Raw genomic sequence first — 25,096 nt, forward strand, 5'->3', positions numbered from 1 at the left:
GACAGGATCTTGCCCTGAAACCCCGTGCTGTCCTTTAACTCTTGATTCTCCCAGCCTCCCGTTCTGTATTTCCCTCATCCAGCCCATCCACCACCGTTTGACTGATGTTTTCCACATCATTTCTCCCAACTTCTTCATAAACTCTAAAGATCATGCATCCACCTCTCACCCTTTTCCCGCCTTTTCCCCCCCCACAAATGCTCCAAAGCTCGAGGCCCTCGTTGTCCTCTACCCCCATCCTCCCTTCCCATCCTCCAATCAACCCACCAAGACAGCCTTGTTACCATGACGACCGGGCTTTTGCAAAGCTGAAGTCAAGGACCTGGTTGTCATGGTTTCCGCTTCTCCGCCTCCAGCCCCGCCCGCGCGCCTGAGGACATGGGGGGGGGGGAGCTACAGCGTTAGCGCCTGCGCAATGCGACCGCGCATGGAGCCGGCCGAGGCCTTGGGGCGGGGCTTCAAGCGGAGAGGGAGGGAAAAGAAAAGAATCCGACTGGGAGTGGAGCTAGCTTCTACGGTGGCCGGAGAGGGACGCGCCGGGCCGGAGGCTGCAGGATGGTAGGCTGCGAGGAGAGGGAGGGGACGGGGACCCGAGGGGCGTGGGCTGTACCTGCGGGGGTCCGGAGGGGGGCTGCTCTTTGTGGGAGTCGCCCTGTCTTCCCTGTGGTCCGCTAAGGATCCACTTCCTGGAGCTGCTAGGGAGAGCTGACCTCGGAAGCTGGAAATGGCACTAGGGACAGGGGTGGGGAGGAGTCTTGTTGGTTGGGAAAAGAGGGGACTAGGGCTGGATGGTGGCGGGACTGTCCCGAGCCTGGAGAAGCGCTCGAGACTCTGGGACTCTTAAGGAGCCTCCCAGTCACTGCCGCAGGGAAGACACGAGGTTGGGGCGCCGGGGTCACTCGGGATGGTTGCAGGTCGCCGAATCCCCTTCCCTTGAGGCCCACACTGGAGCATGGCCCATGGAGAGCTCGGTGTGGGAGGGGACAGTTTCCGGGTCTCTGGAGTGAACCTCCTGTCTCCATTCCTTGACTGAGCTCTCTCTCGGAGTTCTAGCTCAGGTGGGCTTTAAGGTCTGCATTCGGGAGACCTAGGCTCTGGAAGACTCCCTGACTTTGGCAATCCCAGTTCTCCACCGTCTCCAATGCATTTTCTTTTCCGGAACCCAGGCCTTCCGTCTTCCTGCTGTAGCTGTCACCTCCTCCTCAGCTAAACAGGGCTCCCTCAGTTCTTCACCTTCCTTACCCCCACCCCCCACAACAATACTTCCTAGCTTCTGGGGTGTTTGTTTCTTTTAACTTAACCTGCTAAACTGGAAGTGTGGCGCGCACACACACAGATATCCCAACCCCAGCCATATTCTCAGAGCTGTTTGCTGGGAACTGAGTTCTGGCTATGGAATCAGGAACCTCTGCATAAACTGGGAATAAAGCTAGGTCCATGCGCGAAGCAGTGAGGACTCTGCTTGCTATTTGTTCCGCAGACATTCCTTGGGAGAGCCTTCCTGGGGGGACTGGGCCCCCCTGTTTGAGGGACTGAGTGATCAGTCACCTGATGTCTCGGAAGAAAGGTCGGGCCTTATAGTGCACACCTGTAACCTGGCACTCAGGAAGTAGAAGCGAGGGAAATCAGAAAATCGAGGGCAACCTTGGCTACCTTAGGGAATTGAGGTCAGCCTGTATACTACATGAAACATTGTCTCAAAAAAGGAAAGAGAAAAGAGGGCCAGAGAGATGGCTGGGCTTGTACAGGTGGCTGATGACCCGAGGTCATTCCCAGTAACCCGTGTGGTGGAAGGAGCGACCTGACTCATTCTCCTCCGACCTCTGCATGTAGGTGGTGGCACGTGGGTGCTCCACACATATATGTAAAATAATATAAAATACCACTTTTTAAAAAAACTGGGAAGAAAGGCAGTATGCGGAACTAAATGTGTTGGCTGGCAGAGGAAAATGAAGGGTAAAATCTGAATATCCCTATATCAACCGCAGGTCTATGTATGTGCAATATTCAGAAAGGAATATCAACGGGTGGGGCTGACACAAGAGGCCATATTGAGTCAGGGGCATCTGAAGGCTTATGGCAGGATCAGGTTGCAACCCAACATCGTGAGACGTGGAGTTTAGAAAAACATATAAAGTACTGTTGTCTGTGGACATCATCTTATCATGAGGCTAGGCATTTTCCCCATGGAAAATGGGGTTAGGAAACAGAAGGTTGGGGGGAAATGGCAGCACCTAGCGTGTTATAGGTCCTACTATGTGTCAGGCACGCTCATAAATTAACTCATTTAAGGATTCCTAAGGGAAAAGGGGACAGGAGATGGCTCACCCATTAAGAACACTTACTATTCTTCCAGAAGACCGCGGTTCAGTTCCCAGCACCCATGTCAGACAGCTCACAGTTTTCTGTAACTCTGGATCCAACAGTTCTGATGTGCACAAACCCGCTGTGTAGACGCACACTTAACACAGAATTAAAAATAATAAAAATGCGCTGGAGAGATGACTCAGGAGTTAAGCCATGTGTTGCTCTTGCAGAGGGCCTGAGTTTGATTCCCATCCCCCACACGGTGGCTCACAACCATCTCTGATTCTGGTTCTGGACGATTCCACAGGCATGCATGTGGCACACATACATGTGTGCACATAAATAGCATACATATAAATCTTTCATAATAATAACAAATCTTAAAAGACTTCCATAAGAAAAGTATTATTTCTGTCTTTCGGATAAAGAAACTGGGCTTCAAAGACTACCTAATGTTTTCAAACCCAATCAGACTGCCCGGTGGGTAAAGGTGCCCACTGCCAAGGCCGAGTATCTGAATTTGATCCCTGGAACTCACAGAGCAGAAGCAGAGAACCAGCTCCCCAAAGTTGCTCTCTGACCTACACACACACACACACACAAATTTTATCATATGTGTGTGGGTGGGTGCTTGCTACATTGTGATGGAGGGAGAGGACAGCTTGTGGGAGTCAGTTCTCTCCTGTAATGTGGGTCACGGGTATTGAGCTCAGTTCAGCGGGCTTAGTACCAAGCACCTTAACTGATCCAGCTATCTTGCCAGCCCAGTATAAATTAATTTGCCTGAGGCTGTACTCAAGCTAGCAGAGCCAGTATTTGAACCCAAATCACAGGCATAAAACCTTTGCCCTTCCCCCCCCAGGCAAAACACTCCTTCTTGTAGGGGGATACGCAGCGTTGACAGCTAGGACAGGAGTTTTGAAGAAGAATGAACAGTGCGGGAGTCTGGGGCTGTATGTTTGTGGAGGAAAAGAGGCTCCGATCCCCTTCTCTGCCCCTCAGCTCTGGTCCTTCCTCCCTTGCAGATGCGATTCATGCTACTGTTCAGCCGTCAGGGAAAACTTCGGCTACAAAAATGGTACCTGGCCACCTCAGACAAGGAGAGGAAGAAAATGGTCCGGGAGCTCATGCAGGTCGTGCTGGCCCGAAAGCCCAAGATGTGCAGCTTCCTGGAGTGGAGGGACCTCAAAGTTGTCTATAAGAGGTGACGCCCCGTCCATTTACTTCTAGATATGCATGAATTGCCTTGGAGGTCACCGTGGGTTAAAATGGCCGAGAAATAACTCTCTGTAATCAGGGAGGGTGAGGATCAGGGGCATCCAACCAGTAGAAGCACTTCCCTAGTTCATCTTGAAATTGCTATTCCAGCCGGGGATGGTCCTCTGTTCATGCTTACCTCACAGGTACACGGCCCTGGGTCTGTCCCCAATATGATGTAAACCAGGTGTGAAGGCGCACGCCTGGGATCCCAGCAGCGCTTGGGAAATGGAGGAAGGAAGCCCAGAAGCTGGAGGGCCACCCTTGGCTATATAGTGAATCTGAGGCTAGACCAGGCTTAGTCACTCAAAAACAAACAAAAACATAGGAAGAGAGAGAAAAGAATGAAAGAGGAGAAAGAGAGAAAAAAAGAAAGAAAGAAAGAAAGAAAGAAAGAAAGAAAGAAAGAAAGAAAGAAAGAAAGAAAGAAAGAGAGAGTTAAGAACCAAGAGGAAGAAGCAGGTAGATTTCTGATTTCTGTGTTTTGCAGTCCAACCAGCCTGGTCTACAATGTAACAAGTTCAAGGCCAAGTAGGACTGCACAGTGAGACCATGTCTCAAAAATAAAAACGAAGAAATTACTGTATCCTGCTTTATTTTCTGACAAGGTCTCTTGCATACACCCTGAAGACTCACCTGCCCACAAATATGACCCTCCCAGTCTTACCTGCCCTACTGAGCGCCACACCCACTTTCCCAAACACGTTCCCTTCTGATTCCTTGGGTTCTGAGCCTGTAAACTGGCTCAGATTTATACTGAAGCCAACCAGAAGGGTCAGGGAGCAGAAAGGAGAGGAAACACACCTTGGGTGTTTCTGAAGTCTGCTCATGGAAAGGATGTTAGTCTTTGTACCCTGTGGGGCCAAAGTGTCCGTGTGCAGTTGGGGGACCTCCTGCCAGTGGGCAGGTTGAGCCTGGAGCCCCAAGGTCCTGAAGCCAGCCCCTAACTGTGTCTCACCGCTCCCACCTCAGATACGCCAGTCTGTATTTCTGCTGCGCCATCGAAGGCCAAGACAACGAACTGATCACACTGGAACTTATCCACCGATACGTAGAGCTCCTGGACAAGTACTTCGGCAGCGTGAGTCTCCCCACGAGCCCCCGTTCCCGTGGCCAAGCCATCCCCGTCTTCCTGCCCTGGAAGTCTCAGTGGGAAGGTGGCGTCAGGGCACGGGAACTGTAATTAATCTTCCCTTGTAAGCTCTAAGCCTATTAGCTATGGCCCTTAATCAGCTTGGGGGTGTGCCTCAGTCAGTAGAGCTCAGGCCTGAGATGCAACGGGAGGGAGAGAGGAAAACTGGCATTGAGTATGGCAGAGACCAAGGGAGCGTATCCTATGTGCACGGAGAGGCCAGAGGGCAAGCTAGTGTGTTGGTCATCAGGTGTGCTCCACTAGACGGCATTTCCTTCCTTCCTTCCTTCCTTCCTTCCTTCCTTCCTTCCTTCCTTCCTTCCTTCCTTCCTTTCTTCCTTTCTTTCTTATTTTTTTTTAAGAGTCTCACTACAGGGTTGTAGAGATGGCTCAGTGGTTAAGAGCTCTGACTGCTCTTCCACCAGAGGACAAGGACCCGGGTTCAATTCCCAGCACCCACAAAGCAGCTCACAACTGCCTATAACTCCGCGTCCAGGAGATCCAGCCCCTCACCCAGACATAGATACAGACAAAACGCCAATGCACATCAAAGAAAAATAGATAATTCTCAAATTACTGTTGAGAATCTCACTGTGTAACTCTGACTGGCCTAGAACTTTGCTATGTAGACCAGGCTGGGCTCCAGCTCCCAGTAGGTCTTCCGGCCTCCTCCGCCTTCTGAGTGATAGGATCCATCGAAGGCGGGTGTCAAAGGTTTGCTTTATTTATTTTTTGTTTCTTTGTGCATGTGTCTCTCTAGGTATACTTGTGTGAGCTCTGGTGCCTGCAAAGGTCATAACAAAGGAGGGTCTAGGCTTGCCTGGGGCTGGGGTCACGCTGCTAGTGCCCCTCCCCGCCTAGGTGGAATTGGACTCTGGTCCTCGAGGACAGGGTGTCCTCCTAGAGCCATCCCTCCAACTCCCACCTTGGTTTGGTTTGTGCTTGTTTGTTTTAGTGCTTGTTGTTCTGTTGGTTGAGGTAGGGCCTGGCACTGGCCTTGATTCAGCCTGGAGAGCCTCATGCCTCTCCTCCCCCCTCCCCCACCCCTCCCCCGCCCCATACTGGGATTACAAACAAGCTTCAACATAGCTAGCTGTTTTCTTACATGGGTCCCAGGGACCCAACTCCTCAGGCATGAGGCAAGCACATGGTATGCACACGTACGTGTGGGCAAAACATTCATGATGGTAAAAATAGATGGATAAATCTCAAAGGTTTTTTTTTTAAAAGGTGATAACCCAGAGCCCCACCTTCCCAGAGATTCAGAACTTATCTGGTGTGTGGCCTGGGTTTGATAGACCGGAGGTGCAGAGTAGGCATGCCTTCATAACGTGTAGCACTGTTAATGAGGTACAAGCCCAATTGGGTTCTACTTAAAAGGGATTAATTTGTTTTGCTGGCACTGAGGACCATGCTCCTGCTGTCGCTGTTCCCTCCACCACAGACGGTGTCCCCACTGTTCTTGTTCAGTTTTTCATTTCTTTGTTTTTCAAGACAGGGTCTCTCTCTAGCCCTGGCTGTCCTGGAATGTACTCTGTAGACCAGGCTGGCCTTGAACTCACAGTAATCTGCTGGCCTCTGCCTCCCAAATTCTGAGATTAAAGGAGCACACCACCGCCCAGCATTTAATTTGTTTTAAGATTTTTTTTTTCCTGAGACAAGGTTTCTCTGTGTAGCCCTGGCTGTCCTGGAACTCACTCTGTAGACCAGGCTGGCCTCAAACTCAGAAATCCACCTGCCTCTGCCTCCCAGAGTGCAGAGTGCTGGGATTAAAGGTGTGCGCCACCACTGCCCAGCAAGATTTTTTTTTTTTTAACTGCATTTATTTGCTTGTGGATGGCCAGGCACTCATGAGTGTGGATGTCAAAGGACAACTCTTAAGGCTCTGTTCTCTCTGACTCCCATGTGGAAGGGTCATCTCAATCTCCAAAGAGTCATCTATCTCACTGCCCTTCATCATCATCACCACCATCATCATCATCATCATCACCACCTCTACCAGCACGGGGGAAGGCTTGCAGGCTTGCTTGCAGTGGCGTGTGCGCAGAGGACTGCTCTGTGCAGTGAGCTCTCTTCCACCTTTATATAAGCCCCAGGGGGTTGGACTCTGAACTCTGGTTTTCAGGCTCATGTGACAATAGTGCCTTTACCTGCTGGTTGGTCTAGCCAGCGCCCCCCCCCCCTTTTTTATGGATTTTGAGACAGGGTTTCTCGGTGTAGCCCTGGCTGTCTGGAGCTCACTCTGTAGACAAGACTGGCCTCTAGCTCAGACTTTGCCTGCTTCTGCTTGCCAAGTGCTGGAATTAAAAGTGTGCACCATCACCTCCCAGTTCCTTTTGTGGTTTTTTATTATTTATTTATTTATTTATTTATCCCCCCTTCCCTTCTCCCTCTTGCTCCAGCCCTGCTTGCTCTGGGCCATAGATTTTTTTTTTTATTTGTTTCTCATTACGGGTGGTTGTGAGCCACCATGTGGTTGCTGGGATTTGAACTCATAACCTCCGGAAGAGCAGTCAGTGTTCTTAACCGCTGAGCCATCTCTCCAGCCCTCCTTTTGTGCTTTTAAGAGAGAGGAGCACGTGTGCATCCTAAGTTAACCCCAAGGATGACCTTGTACTCACAGTGTAGCCACCACACCCAGTTTATGTGGTGCTGGGGCAAGTGTCTTAGTCACTGATCTACAGCTGTGAAAAGACACCAAGACAGAGGCCACTGTTGTAAGAGAAAGCATTTAGCTGGGGCTTGCTTTATAGTTTCAGAGGTATACTAGTCCACGGTCATCATGGGGGGACACCGTAGCATACAGGCAGGAGCTAGGGTTCAGAGCTGCACCCTGATTCATAAATAGGTAGATGGGGAGGGTGGGGGGAGATAGGGAGGGTAGGGGGGGAGAGACTGACTGACAGAGACAGAGAGACTGACTCAGGGTTTGGCGTGAGCTTTAGAAACCTCAAGGCCCACCCTTAGTGACACATCTCCTCCCACAAGGCCACACCTTAATCCTGCTAATCCTTTCAGACTGTCCACTCCCTGGTGGCTAAGCAGTCAAATAAATGAGCCTCATTCTTCTTAAGTATTTATTTATTTATTTACTGCCCAAACGCTTCCCTGACCCAGAGTCCCTCCTCCCATCCCTCCTCCCCTTCTTCTCTGAGAGGGTAGGGCCCCCCTGGTTATCCCCACCCCCACCCTGGCACATCAGGTCTCTGCAGGCAGGATTAGGTGCATCAGTCCCCATTGAGGCCCGACAAGGCAGCCCTTTTGGGGAACAGAATACACAGCCAGGCTGCAGGTTTAGGGGCGAGCCTCTGCTCCACTTGTTGGGGGACCCACACTGAGACTGAGCTGCACATCTGCTACACATGTGCCTCGGTCTAGCCTGCGTACGCTCTTTGGTTGGTGGCTCAGTCTCTGAGAGCTCCCAGAGCTCCAGGTTAGTTGAGTGTGTCGGTCTTCCCGTGGAGTTCCTTTCCTCTTCATGTCCTTCCCCGACTCTTCCGTAAAGTCCCGATCTCCTCCAGCGTTTGGCTGTGGGTCTCTGCTTGTGTTTCAGTCAGCTGCTGTGAGGGCCGCTCTTACACCAGCACTCAGCCAACCAAGGCCCCTTCCCAGCCCGAGGTAATGATCGGTTTTGTGATACTGCGGTTGCACCTAAGCCTCACACATGTCGTCACTCTGTGCTTGACCACCGAGCTGTGTCCCCCGCCCCGTTTTTTCACTTTTTGTTTTGAGACAGGATCTCACTAAGTTGTCCAAGCTGGTCTTGAACTCACTCCTTAGCTCAGGAATTCATCGTGTTAAAGAACTGAGATAAGAAACCTCTCCCTCCCCACTTGCCTTATGGGGGTTCTCTGGATTTTGCTTCTCGTCAGTCTGAGGAGTTGATGCTACCATCTCCTTTTCTGGGTGGGGAAACTGAGGCTCAGAGACATTCCATGATGTGCACAACAAACTGCATATAAACAGAGGTCACCTTGGGTCTCCTTAAGCTAAGGCCATGGTATTCTCCTCAGAGGCTAGCCCAGGGTCTCGCAGAAACCATATTGGATATTTTACGAGGAAAAGCACAGCAGCCCCAGACTTCTAAGTCCTGATCCAGAAGATGAGGCAAGGAAAGCAGGTGCAGGCATGGTGGCCTGCACCTATAACCCCCACACTCAGGCTGAGGCAGGAGGATTGCAACCTCAAGGCCAGCCTGTGGAAAAAGGCCAAGCACTGAAGACTGAGGCCTGGGATGGTTTTAGACTCATCAAAGGAACTCACTGTGGGGCTGAGGACGTGCTTCAGATAGTAGAATACCTGCCTTGCATGCCCAGAGCCCTGTACCACATGGAAATGGTGTGGAGGCACATGCTTAGAATCCCAGCATTTGAGAGGTGGAGGCAGGAGGATTGGTTCAAGGACAGATTCAGCTACATAGGGGATCTGAGGGCAATGTGGAGTATGCCAGACTCTGTCTAAGGGCGTGGAGCAGATGGATGGAGGTTGGGGTGTACCTTGATACTTAGCTCTGCCTTTCCCCCCTTCTCCCAGGTATGTGAGTTGGACATCATCTTCAACTTTGAGAAAGCCTACTTTATCCTGGATGAGTTTCTGATGGGTGGGGATGTCCAGGACACCTCCAAGAAGAGCGTGCTCAAGGCCATTGAGCAGGCTGACCTGCTGCAGGAGGTACGGGCCAGGGACAGTGAGGAGGAGGAGGAGGAGGATTACTGTGGTCGAGGCGATTCCCCGCCCCTCGGACGTCCCGGCCGGCGACGAGTGGGCCCCCCTCCCTGTGGTGTCTGGCCCCCATCACGCCCTGCTGTTTAATTTGTCCTGAGTCCTGAACCTGTGGAGCAGGTGATGTGGGGGGCAATCGCCCACTACGGTTGTCCCCTCAGACATTCCAAGCTCTGACTCTTCCCAAGACCTCAGACATCTGTCTTATTCTGGCCTAGTCTCCTTTGACTTAATGATTTTCATGATGGTAAGGGTTGTTTAGAGACAGACTGATTCATAGTAGATAAGCCTGTCTGTCTGTCTGTCTGTCTGTGTCTATCATCTATGTGTCTGTCTATGTGTCTGTCTGTCTGTATGTATGTATGTATGTCTATGTGTCTATCATCTATGTGTCTGTCTGTCTGCCTGCCTGTCTGTCTGTGTCTATCATCTATGTGTCTGTCTATGTGTCTGTCTTTGTCTGTCTGTCTGTATGTATGTATGTCTATGTGTCTATCATCTATGTGTCTGTCTGTCTATGTCTGTCTATCTATGTGTCTGTCTGCCTGCCTGCCTGCCTATATATATTTCTCCCTCCGTCTCTCTGTCACTTCTCTCTCTGTCTGACACAAGGGGTCTGTGTGTGTATATGTGGGTAGAGGCCAGTGGCTGAAACTAGGTGTGTCCTCGGTCATTCTCTCCCGTATTTCTTCAGTCTCCCATTGAGCCTGGAGCTCATCCAGCCAGCCAGGCTGGTCGGCCTGTCTTAACCCCCTCCCTACAAGCACTTGAATTAAAGACCCAAACCTCCACTCCAGGCTTCTCTGGGGTTGCTGGGGATTTGAACTCAGGTCTCCGTGCTCACATGACAGATATGTGTCATATCGTGACTAAGCAGTCTGCTCCAGCCCCGCCTAATCCTCCCATTTAACATGTGTACACACATACACACACACACCCCTTTAACTAACATCTGTGGGGATGTGGGGCTGGCCCGGAGGGCGCCTGTCAGTTCTCCCTGCTATCTGGCATCCCTACCCTCTTCCCATCCCCGCTTGTCCCCTCTGCTCTGCTGCTGCTGAGCCTTGGTGCAGGAAGATGAGTCACCAGGACTCTGCAGTGACAAGCAAGCCAGCTTGAGCCGGCTCTGAGGAGGGGGAGAGATGGGGTCCACGAAGGAGGTCACCTGTATAGAGGAAGAAATGGCAGAATGCAACCTGAGGTCACGCCACTGGTCCGTCTTCCCTTCACCCCCTGTCACGCACATATGCACACAGACAGACACATGTGTGTCCCCTGTTACTAGACGCTAGTGACTCATCACTCTGAAGTCTACCTTTCCTTCCCTTAGGAGTCTGGTACCAGTGGCTCTCTGCCTTCCCCGCTCTGAGAGGCACGGGCTGAGACTAGGGTCTCCTGCTCCTTCTGCCCCAGCTTTGTGCCTCTTACCCCATGGCTTCTGAAGCTGCCCCCCCAGTTCCTAGCTTTAGAGTCTGGGGGTGACTTGGCCTCTTCTATCCTCCTTGCCTCTGTGGGTGCTGGGAATGAGGTCATAAGACCAGTGAGCCCCCCCCCCCCGGGGGGGGGGGAGCTTACACCGCTCCAGCCGTGGGTTCATACCAGCTTCTCTACCCCCACCCCATGTGTGTCTGTGCTTCTCCCCCCCCCACTCCGATCCCTTCATCTCTCCCACCGTCTCCCCTTCCTGGTGTCTGCGTCACCCTTGTCTGTCTCAGGAGGATGAGTCGCCGCGCAGTGTCCTGGAGGAGATGGGCCTGGCATAGCCCCGCCCGCCGGCCAGCAGGGGGGACCTGTGGACCCAGGGGAAGCCAAGACGAGAGACAGCACTTGGGGGCTGTTTCTCCCACCTCTCCCCCAGACCTACTCTAGAAGGAGCTGTGGCTCCGGCCCTTCGTACAAACATTCCCTCCCTCCAAATCTTCCTTCCCCCCACCTTCTACCTTTCCCAGTGAAGGCTTTCGGAGCTAGAAGGGAGGAAAATGTGACCTGGATGGGCGAGCTCAGTGGCTTTCGGTTTCCTTCCTTTGAAGAAGCAATGTTAACCCCAGCCATCCTTCGATCCCCCACCCCCACCCCGTGCCCTGTACGGCTGTAAATATATAAATATGTCAGGTTAAAGGGAAAAGGTTTCCAGGGCTCTTTTCTCCCCTTTGCCCCCAAACCTACCTCCATCTCCCCATAACCAGCCAGGGCAGCTTCTCTGCCCGGGAGGGGCGCTCTCCTCCCCCTCTTCCTCCTGGGCTCCAGGGTCCAGCCAGAGCCAGGGAAGGAGCCGCAGAGTTAATGTTTTTCTAACCTTGCTACTTGGAGGGAAGGGGAGGTCGGGGAAAGGGCCCCGCTTTCTGGGACACTGACCCCGCCCCCTTCCTCCTTTCCACGACGCGGGTGGGGCGGGAGCCAAGCGGGTGGCGTGGGCCAAGCGGCTGCCTTTATTTCCTTTCTTCTGAAATAAAAGGAAAAAGTGTTTCTGGACTTGGCTTGCTTCTGGCTTTGTTGGAGAAGGCGGGACACCCACCCTGAGGTCAAGGGCAGCTTCCTGCTAATGTCTTCCCGGGAGCTGGATCATTGTACTTGGGAAGAAAAACTAAAAATAGAAAATGCCCAGCTGCCAGGCAGCGGTGGTAGTGGCGGACGCGCACGCCTGTAATCCTAGCACTTGGGAGGCAGAGGCAGGCGGATTTCTGAGTTCGAGGCCAGCCTGGTCTACAGAGTGAGTTCCAGGACAGCCAGGGCTGCACAGAGAAACCCTGTCTCGAAAAACCAAAAAAAAAAAAAAAAGAAAAAAGAAAAAAGAAAGAAAAGAAAATGCCCAGCTGAATGTCAGATAGACAACAAGTTTTGTTGTTTGGGTTTTTTTTGGGGGGGGGAGGGCCGTATTATTGTTTTATATGCTGGGATAATCAAGCCATGGCTTCTGCAGTCAAGGCAAGTACCAACTGAGCTTAAGTTCTCTCTTGGTCGGCCTTGCTTTTTGAGACAGGGTTTTGCTCGCCTAGCTCTGAGTGACCTGGAACTCAGGGGTGTTCCTGCTGTCCACCTTCAGGATGCTGGGGTGACAAGCATGTGTCACCCCCATCCCAACCCAACAGGTGCATTTGAAATTTGTTTAAATTTTGATTCAGGGTCTCCTGTGGTCTGGGCTGGCCTTAAACTCAATATGGATGGGAAGACAAACTTGACTTTTCTGATCTTCCTGCCTCTGCCTCCAGGGATGCTGAGATCACAGGTGTGGGACTCCACGCTCTAACTGATAAAAGGCTTCATGCATGCTGGGCAGCGCTGGCCCAACCCAGCCACGTGCCCAGCCATGGCAGTCGGTTTTGTATTTTGTCGCTCTAGGGAGTAGAACCCAGGGCCTCTTGTCTTCCAGGTCAGTTCTCTGTCACTCAGCCACAGCCACAGCCCCACCAGATCAGGGAACAGGTATACCCTATGCACTATGCAAAGGTAATTCTGGAAGGAGGAAAGTATCTCTTGCATATCTGGAGTTGGAAGTTTCAGTGAGAGTTTTTTGCTCTGTCTAGTGGCCCCGCCCCAAAGAATTTTACACACTGCTTGTACACATGACACAAACCCCAAAAAGGACATGTCCCAATGTCATAGGCTCTCTTCTGAGAAGGCCATGAGGAAGGTAGCCATTTGCCTCGTTTAATTTTGTTTGGGGAGGTAACTGAGAAGAAATGGCTAAAAACGGGGTGTAGGGGCTAGCCTCCTTCTCCCTAAACCTCTGAGAATTCAGGGAACTTTGAAGGGAAGGCTGGATCACTGGGGGTAGGGAGGGCACCCCAGATACCCTTAGAAGAATCTCTATGGTGCCATTTTTCTTTGGGGGTCCTTGAAGCTTGCTTTTCCCAGCCAATTGGCTCATTTCTTATTTGTTTTGTCTTTTTGTTTTTTTCTGACCCTGAACTCACTTTATGGGACCAGACCTAGGGGCCAGTGCCTAGGAGACAGGCACGCTTACCAACCGAGCCGTGTCCGACTGACTCCCAACCACTGGCTCCATCCTTTCCTGGATCAAACACTGGGAACGATGACTCAACTTCCGGCCATAAGGTGGAAGTGGCAAAAGTAGGGGCTCTATTTTGTTTGGGTTTTTAATACGTCTATTTGTTTTGTGGGTGGGTGAGCGTACAAAGGGGGGGGCGCGTGTGGAGGTCAGGAAGAGAACTTGCAGTAGTCAGTCCTTTGCTGTCATGTGGAAGGAACCCCGGTATTACACTCATGTCTTGCTTGGCAACGTGCGCCTTTCCCCACCGGACCGTCTCACTGGCCCCAAAGGTGTGCTCCTTAATAGGTATTACTAGAACATTCCCTTCCCAGGTTCACCTTCACACCTTTCTCCCACCCAGCCTGGCTTTAGTCAGAGAGTTAGAGAGCCTGTGCTGACCGGCGCTTCCCTCACCGCCCCTTGGAGAGGACCAGGTAGGCCCAAGGGGACGGGTGAATAACGGAAAACAAAGTCCTAATAAAATAGTCACTTTTATTTCTTAGCAAAACTATTTCCTCCGTGAGGGGTATTTACAACAGAGACGGAGAAGTGGGTAAGTTCACAGCAATTTGGAGAAGGGGGGTGGCTCCGGGGGCCCCAAGGCTGGGAGACAGACACTTCACACGATTAAATAGAACAGCTTTTCCCCATTTGAGACCTGGAAGTCACTAGGGAAACTAGATGGGTACGAGGCCCCTGGAGGAAGTGGGGGTGTAAGGGGACTCGCACAAACCACACACCCATGCAGACCCCGGGGGAAGTCTGACAGGTCCGGTGCTGACAGAACCCGAGGCGGGGCCTTGTGGGGCGGGGTCGGGCGGCAGCCGAGGGGCGGAGCCAGGGCGCATGCAAACACCGAGAGGGAGGAGGAGCGACACGGAGGGGGGCGTGGTGGCGCGCAGCTGCGAGCGGGCGCGCGGGGGCGGGGCCGGGGCGGGTCACGGGCGGTGCAGCAGCACGTGCTCAATGTAATTCTCCAGCTCCTCCTGCTCCTGCAGCCGGCGCTCCTCCGCGTCCGCTTCCTCCTGCGCGCGCCTGGCCTGGGCCTCCAGATCCGGATGGTGGCGCGCAGGTGGCAAGGCGTGATGGAAGTGACGGCGGCGGGAGGATGCGGGCGGCTGCAGTGTCCGCGGCCGAATGTAGTTTGGGAAGGGGTGATAGGGCCCCGGGGGAAACACCTCATCCTCCTCCCGATCCCAGGGTGGGAGCACTTCGTTCCAGTCCGGCAACTCATCCCGGGCCGGGGCGGGAGGTGGGGGCTGCGGGGAGCGGACATGGGTCGGGGCTGGAGCAGCCCTAGGGGGCGGCACCGGCTCGGGAGGGGCGTTCTTCTTCCGCTTCCGTTTCTCCTCCACCTCTTCGATGATGCTGACCACATCGTCTGCTGGCAGGTGGAGTTTGGTGGACAGTTCAATGAGACTATCGATCGTCTGCGGATCCATCTCCTCGTCGTCGTCATCCTCCTCCCCGCCCTCCTCTGCCCCCTCAGCATCCTTCCGCCGATGGCCTGGCGCCTCCTCCTGGGAGCGCTTGTCCTCGGCTCCAGCTTCCCCGTCTTCCTCTTCAGCGAACAGGAGCGCGTTCTGCCGCGCCCTCTCCGCCTCCTCTGCCTCTGCCTCCGCCTCCGCCGCCTCCTCATCCTCTTCCCCCACATCGTCCTCCCCACCACCGCGTCTCTCCTGCTCCGCCTCCTCCTCCCTCTCGTTCTCCCGCTCTTGCAGCGTCTCCTGCAGCCCGCGACCCCCGAGATCGCGCTGCCGGGCTCCGCCCTGCAGCAGATACTGGAGCAGCAGGTCGGAGGCGAGATCGGCCAGCCGCTCTTCTTGAGCCGCGGCCTGCCGGGTGGCCTCCGCCTGTCTCCTCCCTGCCTCTACCTGAGCTAACCCTTGCTGAAGCAGGCGCTCTCCTGCCTCGGAGCCGCCCAAGAATGAGCCCTCGAGCCGGCGCACCTTAGGGAAGGGGCCACCTAGACTTTGGTACGCCTTGGATAAGGGTGTCAAAGTCTCACCTAGATGTGTTTTAGGGGAGGACACTCCTTCCCCGAACTGATGGGTTTCGGGAAGGGGAGCGCTTTCGGACATTCGAGCCTGGAATTGAGAAGGGACCGGGGGCGGCAGAGGAGCGCGCTCCGGAACGCGCGCCTGGAACTCTCCCCAGGAAGCGCGCCATACGCGCTCTGGCCCGGGGCTCTCCAGGTTGACTCGGGTCAGCGTGTGTGTGCGGGTTTCAGTCTCTGCTGCCGCTGTCTCTTGCTGGCGCTTAGCATTGCTCGGACTGAAATCTCGAAGTTCTTGGAGCAAGGATGCTAGCGCCTCCAGCTCTTCTGAGCGGTCGTCCGCCTCCGGATCGGTGTCCTGAGTCTGAGGGCGAGGGGGGGCCACGGCGGGCGCTTGGATTTCTGGTGCCGGGAGGCTATGGGTCTGACTGCGCACGGACTCGGTCAGCAGAGCTTCTGCTGCTTCTTCGGGTGTTCCCTGCTGGGAACCTCCCGGGACTGCTGGGGGCGAGGCCGGACGGTCCAGTGCCTGCAACAGTACCGAGGCCAGCGCCCGGGGATCCACGCCCTGGAAGAGCTCTCCCTGGTCCTGAGGCTCGGAATTCCGAGCAGCTCGGACCTCTGGGACGCTGTCATCCTTTGGGCTGGACACTGCGTCCTCAGCTACCTGCCCATTATGCTCAGAGCCGAGGGGAGGAGGATAAGCATCGGAGCGCCCGGGGGGCGCTGCTCCCAACCCCTGGATCAGCAGAAGGAAGCAGAAGACGACGGATGCCGGCAACGTGAAGGTTTTCATGACCAACGGGCTGCCAGAGACTGAAAAATAGAAGAATTCAAAGAAATAGAGGATTTCTATAAGAATTCCCCGCTTTCTATTTCTGCATTCCCTCCCCCCCCCCACCTTTAAGCAGGAAATCCGGGGTTTCCCTCATTTCTCTAACCTTACCCAAAGAGAAACGTTTAGCAGAGAACAAGAAAGATGTGGCGAGCTCTGGGGTCGTGCAAATGGGCAGAGAACGCCCGCAATCCTCGATCTGGCTTCCCAGTGCCTCCTGTTCCCCCTTCCCTAAGTCATTTTTCAGCCAGCGCCCGCGTACTAAACAGCAATGATAAGCGGGAGGGGGGGTCTGTTCCCTCCCCACAGGACTCCCCGGATGGTGCGTGGGTGACTTCATCAGCGACAGAAAAGCAGAGACTCCCCGTTTACCAAAGACCCTTCCCGGGGGCACACCGCTATGCTCTCAATACCCCATAAGGAAAGAAAAATCCTCCCTTCACGCCCACGAGTGAAGAGGGTTGGAGGGATGGACAGCGGAGTATTTACCAGCCGGTGTCACGACGGCTGGAGGTGGAGAGAAGGGTCGGGGCAGGGGGGAAATCAGGACCGGTCCGCCTTGGCTCCGTTCCGTGGCTGGAGTGTGAGCGATGGTCGAGGGCTGGCGTCCTAGGAGCTGGGCTCAGCTGGGTCAGCAACAGCGCTCTCGCTCCGGCTTCAGCACGCTGGACAGCGCCCGCACCGCAGCTGCCTTATAAAGGGGAGCGCGGGGTCACGTGGGCTAGCCCCGCCCCATTGACGTCAATGTTCATTCATGGGGAAGCGGGCGGGTGCCTGGTGGACGCTGGAAGGCCCGTGATTGGAGGATAAGCGTCGCTCCCGGCCTGCACTTGCGCAGTAGGGCCCTCGGCTAGAGGGGCGTGCGCTAGCCGAGCTCCGGGAAATGAATGAATGAATGAATGAATGAAATGTCGAGGCGGGCGGGGCAGGGGGCTATGAATGAATGAAGGAGAGACGAGGAGAAAAGGATGAATGAATGAATGTAAAAATGAATGGAAGGGTGGGTACAGAGGAGCCAGAAGGCGGGAGGGTGGGTTACAAAGCGCTTGCGGCGCGGAGCCCGCGTTGCTGAGCAGAAGAGGGCACCGCCAGCATCTAATTGGGCGCCAGTAAAAGACCAGTACTGGATGGGTGGGGGGACGGTAAGGGTTTGAAAGCCGGGGAAGGGGCCTGGCTCCCTACTCCGCCACAGTATGGTCTATAGGGAGCACGCCCAAGGACGACTTGAACCTGAGAGGAGGGGGTGGATCTGCGCGGTGCGGGATGCCCGCCCAGGGTCAGCGCAGATGGGTGGACCTTGCGGTTTGGGTAATCACCTTGGAAAGGGTCCTAGTCTAGAGAGAAAGGGGAAAGATTGACGACGCGTGTGCCTCTGGGTCGTGTCTGTTCAAAGCAGTTCGTGTCTGAAGGGGGTGGGGAAAAAGGTGTGTCTGTCCTTCGGGCCAACGGACTTCGCTGAGGTTGTTAGGGGGTCCCTGTTGTGCCTCTTTTTAATTCAACTCTCCCACAGCCTTCAGCTCATTTCCCCATCCCCACAGCCCCCACCCAAGGACATTTGGAGGGCGAGAGCAGACCAGGTGGGGAGGGGGTAGAGCAGGTGGGGAGGGTGACTCAACTCCATTTCTCTCTACCGCTTAAAGGGGAGGACTGAACGCGACCGGAGGGGGGTGCACTGCGACGTCAGAGATGGACCCTCTCAGCCATCAGACCCTTCGACCGTATCTCCTGCCCAGAGGGGTTGGGGCTGGGGGCTTGGACAGCTAGAGGTTCCGGGAGTAGGGGGGCGATGACGCAGAGATTGCGCAGAAAATCTATCAGCCAGCCGGGTCCGGTGAAGGGAGACCAGACGTGGGCGGGGGTGGGATGGGAGGACGGAAATGGGGAGGGGGTAGAGGAGAGGGAAAGGTGGCCCTGGGAGCTGCTACTGCAGGAATGAAGGGGAGGGAGGGAGGGAGGCTGGAGGGGGCTGCGGTGCAGGCGGAGAGCAGTGCGGGGGCGTGGGCAGGGAAAGGGGGGGGACAATGACACACAGCAGACACACAAGGACTGCGGACACAGGGGGTGCTTATAGGCACACACGCAAAGACCCCGCGCCCCTGACACTTTGGAAACCAGAATGGGGAGGGCGTCTGGAGGGTCTCAGAGCCTCTTTCAGAGTCAGCCCCCTCATGCCATCCTGTTACTGACCCTCATTTTAAGCCCCTGGCTCGTGCACGCGCCGGGGCGCGCGCGCGTGCACACACACACACACACACACACACACACTCACTCACGTGCTTTCTCTCTATATCCAGCAGTGGCTTCTCCCTTCCATCAGTGGCTTGACTTTCCCAGAAGAAACCCCATCAGCTCTGCGGAGAAAAGGTGGGGTGAGAGGAAAGAGAAGAGATGGGGCCAGGGGGAGGGAAGGAAAAGAACCTGAAGCAGGTTGAAGGAGCAGGCTAAAGGAGAGAGAAAGAAAATAAACAAACTTGAGAACCAAGGTGACAGTCGATATTCCAAAGAAAGGAGGGGGGGGCTAAAGACACACCACCACCACCACCACCACCACCACCAACAACAACAACAACAACACAGCAGTATCTGACCACACCGCACACACCACACAACTATCCAGAGGCTGTGACTAGAACCTCCTCCTCTTTTCCCTCCCCATCTTCCTTCATCTTCTCTGCCTGGTTCCCTGGAACAGTGGGCTGGGGGGGGGGCGGGGGGGTCACGTTATCCTCCTTCTGGGAGGTGAATCAGAAAGCTGGTGGTTTAGAGAGGGGGAGGGGAAACCTTTGGAGAGCAAAGGGAGGGGAAAGAGAGCTCGACAAAGGGGCTTCCTGATGGGAGTGAAGACTCTAAGTTTGAGTTCCAGGGAAAGGAGCTAGACACTTAAAGGAACCGTGTACCTGTGTGTGCCTGCGTGTGGACGCATGTACCCTCGTGTTGCATGTACCTGTGTGTGTTCTTCTCTGGACAGAGATTAAAAAGACCCAAGGCAGAGCAGAAAAGGAGGAAAAACAGGGAGAAGCAAGCGAATCAGGTTTGAAACTGGGTATGGTTCCAGTTTAAATGGGGGGGAGGGGCTTCTCTTGCTATTTGTCACTGTGTGACTGCTGGCATGCCAGTGAAATTCTAATCTCTTGGGATTGTAGGCACACCTGTGCTGTTTGGGGTCTTTGTATGCACCCAGACCTGGTGACTGGTTTTGTGTGTGTGTGTGTGTGTGTGTGTGTGTGTGTGTGTGTCTTTGTGCATTCCTGGATCTCCTTTACTGCCTACTGGAGTGTGGCTATGCCGATGTGAACTTCTTTGCATTTTAATATTTCTGTCCCTCTCTCTTATTCTCCATGAATCTGGGGCAATACGTCTCATAATTGAAGCCACTTCTCTGCAGCCCCCACGTCCTTGTCCCTGGCTCTTGGGGACATTCCTTATTTCTCTATCACCAGTCCCAACTCCCCATCCTTCCTTTTTTTCTGGGAAGCCAAGGAACTGCTCAAAAATCTCGTATCCCAAGACTCTTGGTCATCATCAGAAGGTAGAAGGCAATCAGATCCTAAAGGCAACAGGTTTGGCGATTTCACTCCATAGGGCTGGACCCCCTCCCGCCTTCCTGCTCTGCGGACTCTATGTCTCTCTCCCTGGCCTCTAATTCAGCTCAGTCGCACATCACACTGCCCCTCCCAGGGATGACCCCTGCCTTTGGTAGCCTCACCCTTTGTTGTTATTTTGTTTTGTTGTTTTTGGGAAGTAACCCAAACTGGCCTCCAAACTCATCCTGACTGAAGATGACCTTGACTATCTGACCTGACTGAAGATGACCTTGACTATCTGACCAGACCGTCTTTCCCTCCTAAGTGCTAGGATGACTGATAGGCTCCACAGTGCCCAGTTTATGCAGAGTTGGGGATTGAACTCAGGGCTTCATGTGTGCTAGGCAAGCAAGCGCTCTACCAACTGAGCTACACGCTATCCACCCAATCCTAGCCCCAGCTATCACCTCTTAAGGCTCTCCTGCTTCTACACAGGGGAAAAGACCAAGACAAGGGGCTAGTTCCTAAGGTTAGGGAGAGCAGGAAGATGGTGAGAAAAAAAAAAAAGATGACATGGGGAGACACTACTGTCAAAGGCAGAGCTAAGATGAGGCCCTGGAGGGGACACCGGACGTTTGCTCTGACTTGTGTATATAGCCCTGTCTACTGTGGTCCTGATATCTGAATCTCTCATGCATTCCAGGAGTAGAAGGAGAAGAAGAGATTCAGCAAAACAATGATTGCGGAGGTGAAGGCTTGGAAAACCAGGGATGGGGGCTTTAGGAGGTCTGGGAGAGAGAGGGAGAGAGCAGGGGCTTCGTCAAACCACCCCAGCCCCTGCAGCTCACCCAGCCCCCCCTTTCTCTGCTCCCCTCCCCCAACCGTGACTCACCTCTGCAGCCTTTTATTTCGTCAGCCATGGGAAGGGGTGGAAATTGGCAAGGAGAGGGGGGACTCTATAAGGAGACAGGGGTCCCTACTGTGAACTAAAAACAAAACCAAAAAGGCATTAATGACCCTCGGAAATGGTCGGACTTAGAATCCATTCTTGTTACACCCCCTCCCCAAGCCAACCCAAAGATGGAGAAGTCTGGAAAGGAACTTGGAGAGGGTGAGGAAGGGGGCCAGCAGAGGGTTCTGAATGATACATGATGGGTGAGGGGGATTCTCACTCTGATTTTTAGTCCCAAGGTTCCATTCCATTAGACCCCCCTCACACACGCACTCCTGAGTGGGGGAGGGGAGACCCGGCAAGCCGGGGGAGGCCATTGCCGCAAAGATGAGTCACCAAGCCAAAGGAAACAGAGACAGAGATGGGAGAGACACAGAGAGACAGCTAATGGAGAGACCTAGAAAGAGAAACATACCACATACATTCGTGTGTGTGCGCACACACAAACACACACATGTATTTGCACTCACACACACCATGACGGTGATATTCACAACTAACAAGAGAAATTGTACGCTTCCATAATCTTGCTCCAACCCCCTCCAAAATCCACCTGTCACACGACACAACCCGCTCTTACCGAGTTACTCTCCGACTCTGAGACACACCTACTTAACAAACACAATGTCACACTTCACTTAGCACAGTCACCCAGACTTAATGCTGAGGATGTGCCCGGAGTGACAGCAATTTGTGCTGATAGCCCCAATTCCTTTTTTTTTCCAGGGTGGTGGGAGAGAGGGCTGAAAAAAAAAAGAACCTTCATAAAACGTGACTTCAAAAATCAACACGCAGTTTCGGGGACTCACAGCCCGCACTGTGCACACGCACGCGACAATACACATAAGTAGCCTGCCTCCCCATCATCACGAACCCAGTAACATTAAGCATCCTCATAAAAAGAAAAGACACTTGGAGTACCTGTTTCAGGGGGATACGTCAGGTTTGATGCCCTGAATACATCCCACCCAGACACCCCCTTGGCTCGCACACGTATGTACAGAAACACAGACACACAAAGACACCCATGGGCGCACTCACACGGACGAGAACCACCTTGCGCTGCCTCGCCCGCGTCCGCGCTTGTTCTGGCGCCCCCGTGTGGTAGGACTGAGGATCGCAGTCTCCGCCACTCAGGAGCGGGGAGGGGGGTTGAGGGGGGAGTGGCACCCAGGGTCTTTCCACCTCCTTCCCTTCTCTGTCACGCTCTACCCACCCAGAAATGGGGGAATTCAGAGCACCTGAAAAGCACGGTCCGAAGAGGTGGGAGTTAAGACTCCTAGATCCTGGGGTTAAGAGAGGCTGATCTTGGATGACAGAGTGAACTTAGGAGACGAATGCACAGAATTTAGGTAGCGATTCGTTCCTAAATCTAGGAGAAACAGAGGCCCCGGGCTAGCTCAGACACAACCTAGGTTCTTTCTTCTGTTTGGAGGAGGTGGGGGAGTGCAACGGACAGCAGCCCCCGCCCCACTGCCCCCCCTGCCCCAGGATATCATTAGCCCAATTGTTACAGGACTTAGAGATCCTCCTGAATACAGGCTGCTTGAACGTCAGCCCTGGGTGGGGCGGGGAGGGGGGTGTCATCCTTCGCCATGGACAAGAAGAGAAACAAACACATACAGAGGAAGGATCAAAGACCCTTTACTGTTATATGGCCATAGTGGAAATGCCCAGGAAGATAGCATGGCCAGGCTGAGGCAGAGCAGAGTAGCTTTAGGGGACGAACTGGGAAGAATTAGACAGCAATGGCTGCCCCCTTTTGCGTACACCGAAACCTCCTGGAGCCCTCCACTGCCCACACCTTGGATTCTGTCTCCAGCAAATGCTGTGCTGGAGGTAACATTTCCCTAGCAACTGTTCCCCGGTTCAAGCCGACAGCATCACCCAGAGAGGGGTTTTGCGCATGCTCAGGGCTCTCTTAGGTTATAGGCTCTAATGAGGCTCCTGGCAACTGAAGGTGACTTGGTAACCACCCGGATCTCTCTGAGTTCGTTCTCTCCCTCTAGCCAGCGTGGAGATCCAGCAAAGGAGATCACACTCTCAAAACACAACAGGTACTTTTCATGTTTAAGCAGAAAGGGTCCAGGCTGAGGCTGGGGTGTAGCTTAGTTGGTAGAGAGCTTTTTGCCTTGAATGCATAAAGCCCTGACTTCCATCCCCAGCACCCAGGGGTAAACTTGACCTCTTCAGGCATGCCCATAACTCTAACCCTTGGGAGTAGAAGTAAAGGGATCAGGAGTTCGAAGCCATCCTCAGCTTCATGCCAAATTCAGAACAGCCTGGGACACATGAGATGCTGCCTTAAGAAGAAAAGGCCGGGCTGGAGAGATGGCTCAGTGGTTAAGAGCACTGACTGCTCTTCTGAAGGTCCTGAGTTCAAATCCCAGCAACCACATGGTGGCTCACAACCATCCGTAATGGGATCTGATGCCCTCTTCTGGGGTGTCTGAAGACAGCTACAGTGTACTTATGAATAATAAATAAATAAATCTTTTAAAAAAAGAAAGAAAGGCCGGGCAGTGGTGGTGCTATCCTTTGATCCTAGCACCTGGGAGGCAGAGGCAGGCAAATCTCTGAGTTCGAGGCCAGCCTGGTCTACAGAGCAAGTTCCAAGACAGCCAGGGCTACACAGAGAAACTCTGACTTGGAAAATAAAACAAAAGAATTGAGGAGCTGGAGAGATAGCTCAGCGGTTAAGAGTTGGTTCCCAACACACACACACACACACACATACACACACACACACACACACAGAGGAGTCCCAAAACCATCACTCCACTTCCAAATAATATAGCACCCCCTTCTGGTCGCCTTGGGAACTCCATGTACATGGCTCTCAGACACGCATACAGACAAAATATCCACACACATAAAATAAAGATACGATTTAAAAAGAATTAAAAACAAACCTTTAAAAGAGGAGGGAGGAGGAGCAGTTAAAAGCACTTGTTCTTTTAGAGGGCCGAGTTCAGTCCCCAGCACTTACAGAGTGGCTCACAGCCATCCATCCATCTGTAACTCTAATTTCAGAGGCTCCAGGGTCGACTTCTGACCTCTTCTGGGACTAAACACAAATATGGTAAAACACCCAGACACATGAAATAAAATAAATCTTCAAAAGATTTATTATTAGATCGCAGGATAGGGCCTGCAAGATAGGCCTAGTGGTCAAAGGCTTCCTGACAACCTGGGACTGAGCCCCAAGAGCTATGTAGAGAAACAATCTAAACGTTACACGTGTACGGTGCCATACGCATGCGCTCTCACACATACACAAATTAAATGTGAAAAAAAGCGAGGGGGTGTTTGTTTTTAAAAAAATCACCCTTTTTCCATGGGGTCAGAGCTTGGGAATGGAAGAGGCGGGGCTGACTCGGGATCTGCAGGAGGGGAGGGGTTCTAAGGAGCTTCGCGATCCTTTCTGCAGGAGAGGATTTAAATGTCCATCTCTCCAGCAGGTCCTGTGTGTGCAGTGGAACCCTTGACCAGCCCAGTCCTCCTAGGCTGGTCTGACAAGTCAGCCAGCTGTGAGAGCAGCTGGGCTGTCAAGTTAGAGCTGGAGCAGGCTAGGCACGTGGCTGGTCGCTGCAGGTGCCACTGCTGCTGGTTCTACACTTGCGCAGAAGAGCACGGCAGCTGCTGAAGACAACACTGGCCTTCCCCCCCCCCCCCCGCCCGGCAGAACTGGGGGAGGGGCGCGGGCATAGCATGCGCTGTCTGCCTGCAGTTCCAGGCCTCTGGCCTTGAATTGTAGCTGTTGATCACACCAGCCATCCTAGATAGCGGTGGTCGCGCTGCAGAGACACAGAGAGACAGCAGCGGGAGGACCATGTCTTAGCTTGCCCCCGCATGAAGATGGTGGGCAGCGATGTTGACCCTAGCCCGGCTAGGCCCGCAGGAACCTCCACTGGTGAATGGGGCTAAAAGGATGTCCTCAAAGGGGGCCACTAATGAAGGTGCACTGGGAGGCCAGAGAGCTGACTGGTCTTTAGCAAAATCATCACTCCCACAATCGCTCTCAACTGGGCCACTACACGGGAGATGATTGGAGGTGAAGTGAAGTCTGAGTCCCCCTCCCCTGCCCCTGCCAAAGCAGCAGGGATGGACCGGTCAAAAGGATCCTACTACCTGGATCCCCATAGAAAGATGAATGCATTTGGAGTAGGCAGGAGATCCAGCTGTTTGGATTCCTGGGTCTCCAAAAAGGGATGAAATGGAGGGATGTGGCTCAAAAGATTGAGTGGGGGAGGGGAGGCATGAAGGTTCAAATGAGGATATTTTAGGATCTTGAAGAATTGGCAGGGTCATTTAGTTGGCCATGGAGATGGGATGCCAGGCCATCTAAGCATCCTTTGTCCTTCCCCACCAGCTCCGTGT

The 25,096-nt window shown here is 53.6% G+C and overlaps 2 protein-coding genes across 2 annotated transcripts; one reads left to right on the top strand and one right to left on the bottom strand.

Moving 5' to 3' along the window:
- Positions 1–443: 443 nt before the first annotated feature.
- Positions 444–11,890, top strand: Ap1s1 (adaptor related protein complex 1 subunit sigma 1). The gene is made up of 5 exons (XM_052168416.1): positions 444–558; positions 3,333–3,511; positions 4,537–4,645; positions 9,230–9,367; positions 11,134–11,890. The coding sequence occupies exons 1-5, from the start codon at positions 556–558 to the stop codon at positions 11,179–11,181; spliced, it is 477 nt and encodes a 158-aa protein (XP_052024376.1). The 5' UTR covers positions 444–555; the 3' UTR covers positions 11,182–11,890.
- Positions 11,891–13,961: 2,071 nt separating this feature from the next.
- Positions 13,962–16,946, bottom strand: Vgf (VGF nerve growth factor inducible). The gene is made up of 2 exons (XM_052168130.1): positions 16,730–16,946; positions 13,962–16,221 (listed from the first exon to the last, which is right to left on the bottom strand). Exon 2 carries the CDS (start codon positions 16,199–16,201, stop codon positions 14,348–14,350), a length of 1,854 nt encoding a protein of 617 aa, XP_052024090.1. The 5' UTR covers positions 16,202–16,221; positions 16,730–16,946; the 3' UTR covers positions 13,962–14,347.
- Between the last annotated feature and the right edge of the window lie 8,150 nt (positions 16,947–25,096).

The sequence above is a fragment of the Apodemus sylvaticus genome, chromosome 22, assembly GCF_947179515.1.
Source record: "Apodemus sylvaticus chromosome 22, mApoSyl1.1, whole genome shotgun sequence".
Taxonomy (NCBI): domain Eukaryota; kingdom Metazoa; phylum Chordata; class Mammalia; order Rodentia; family Muridae; genus Apodemus; species Apodemus sylvaticus.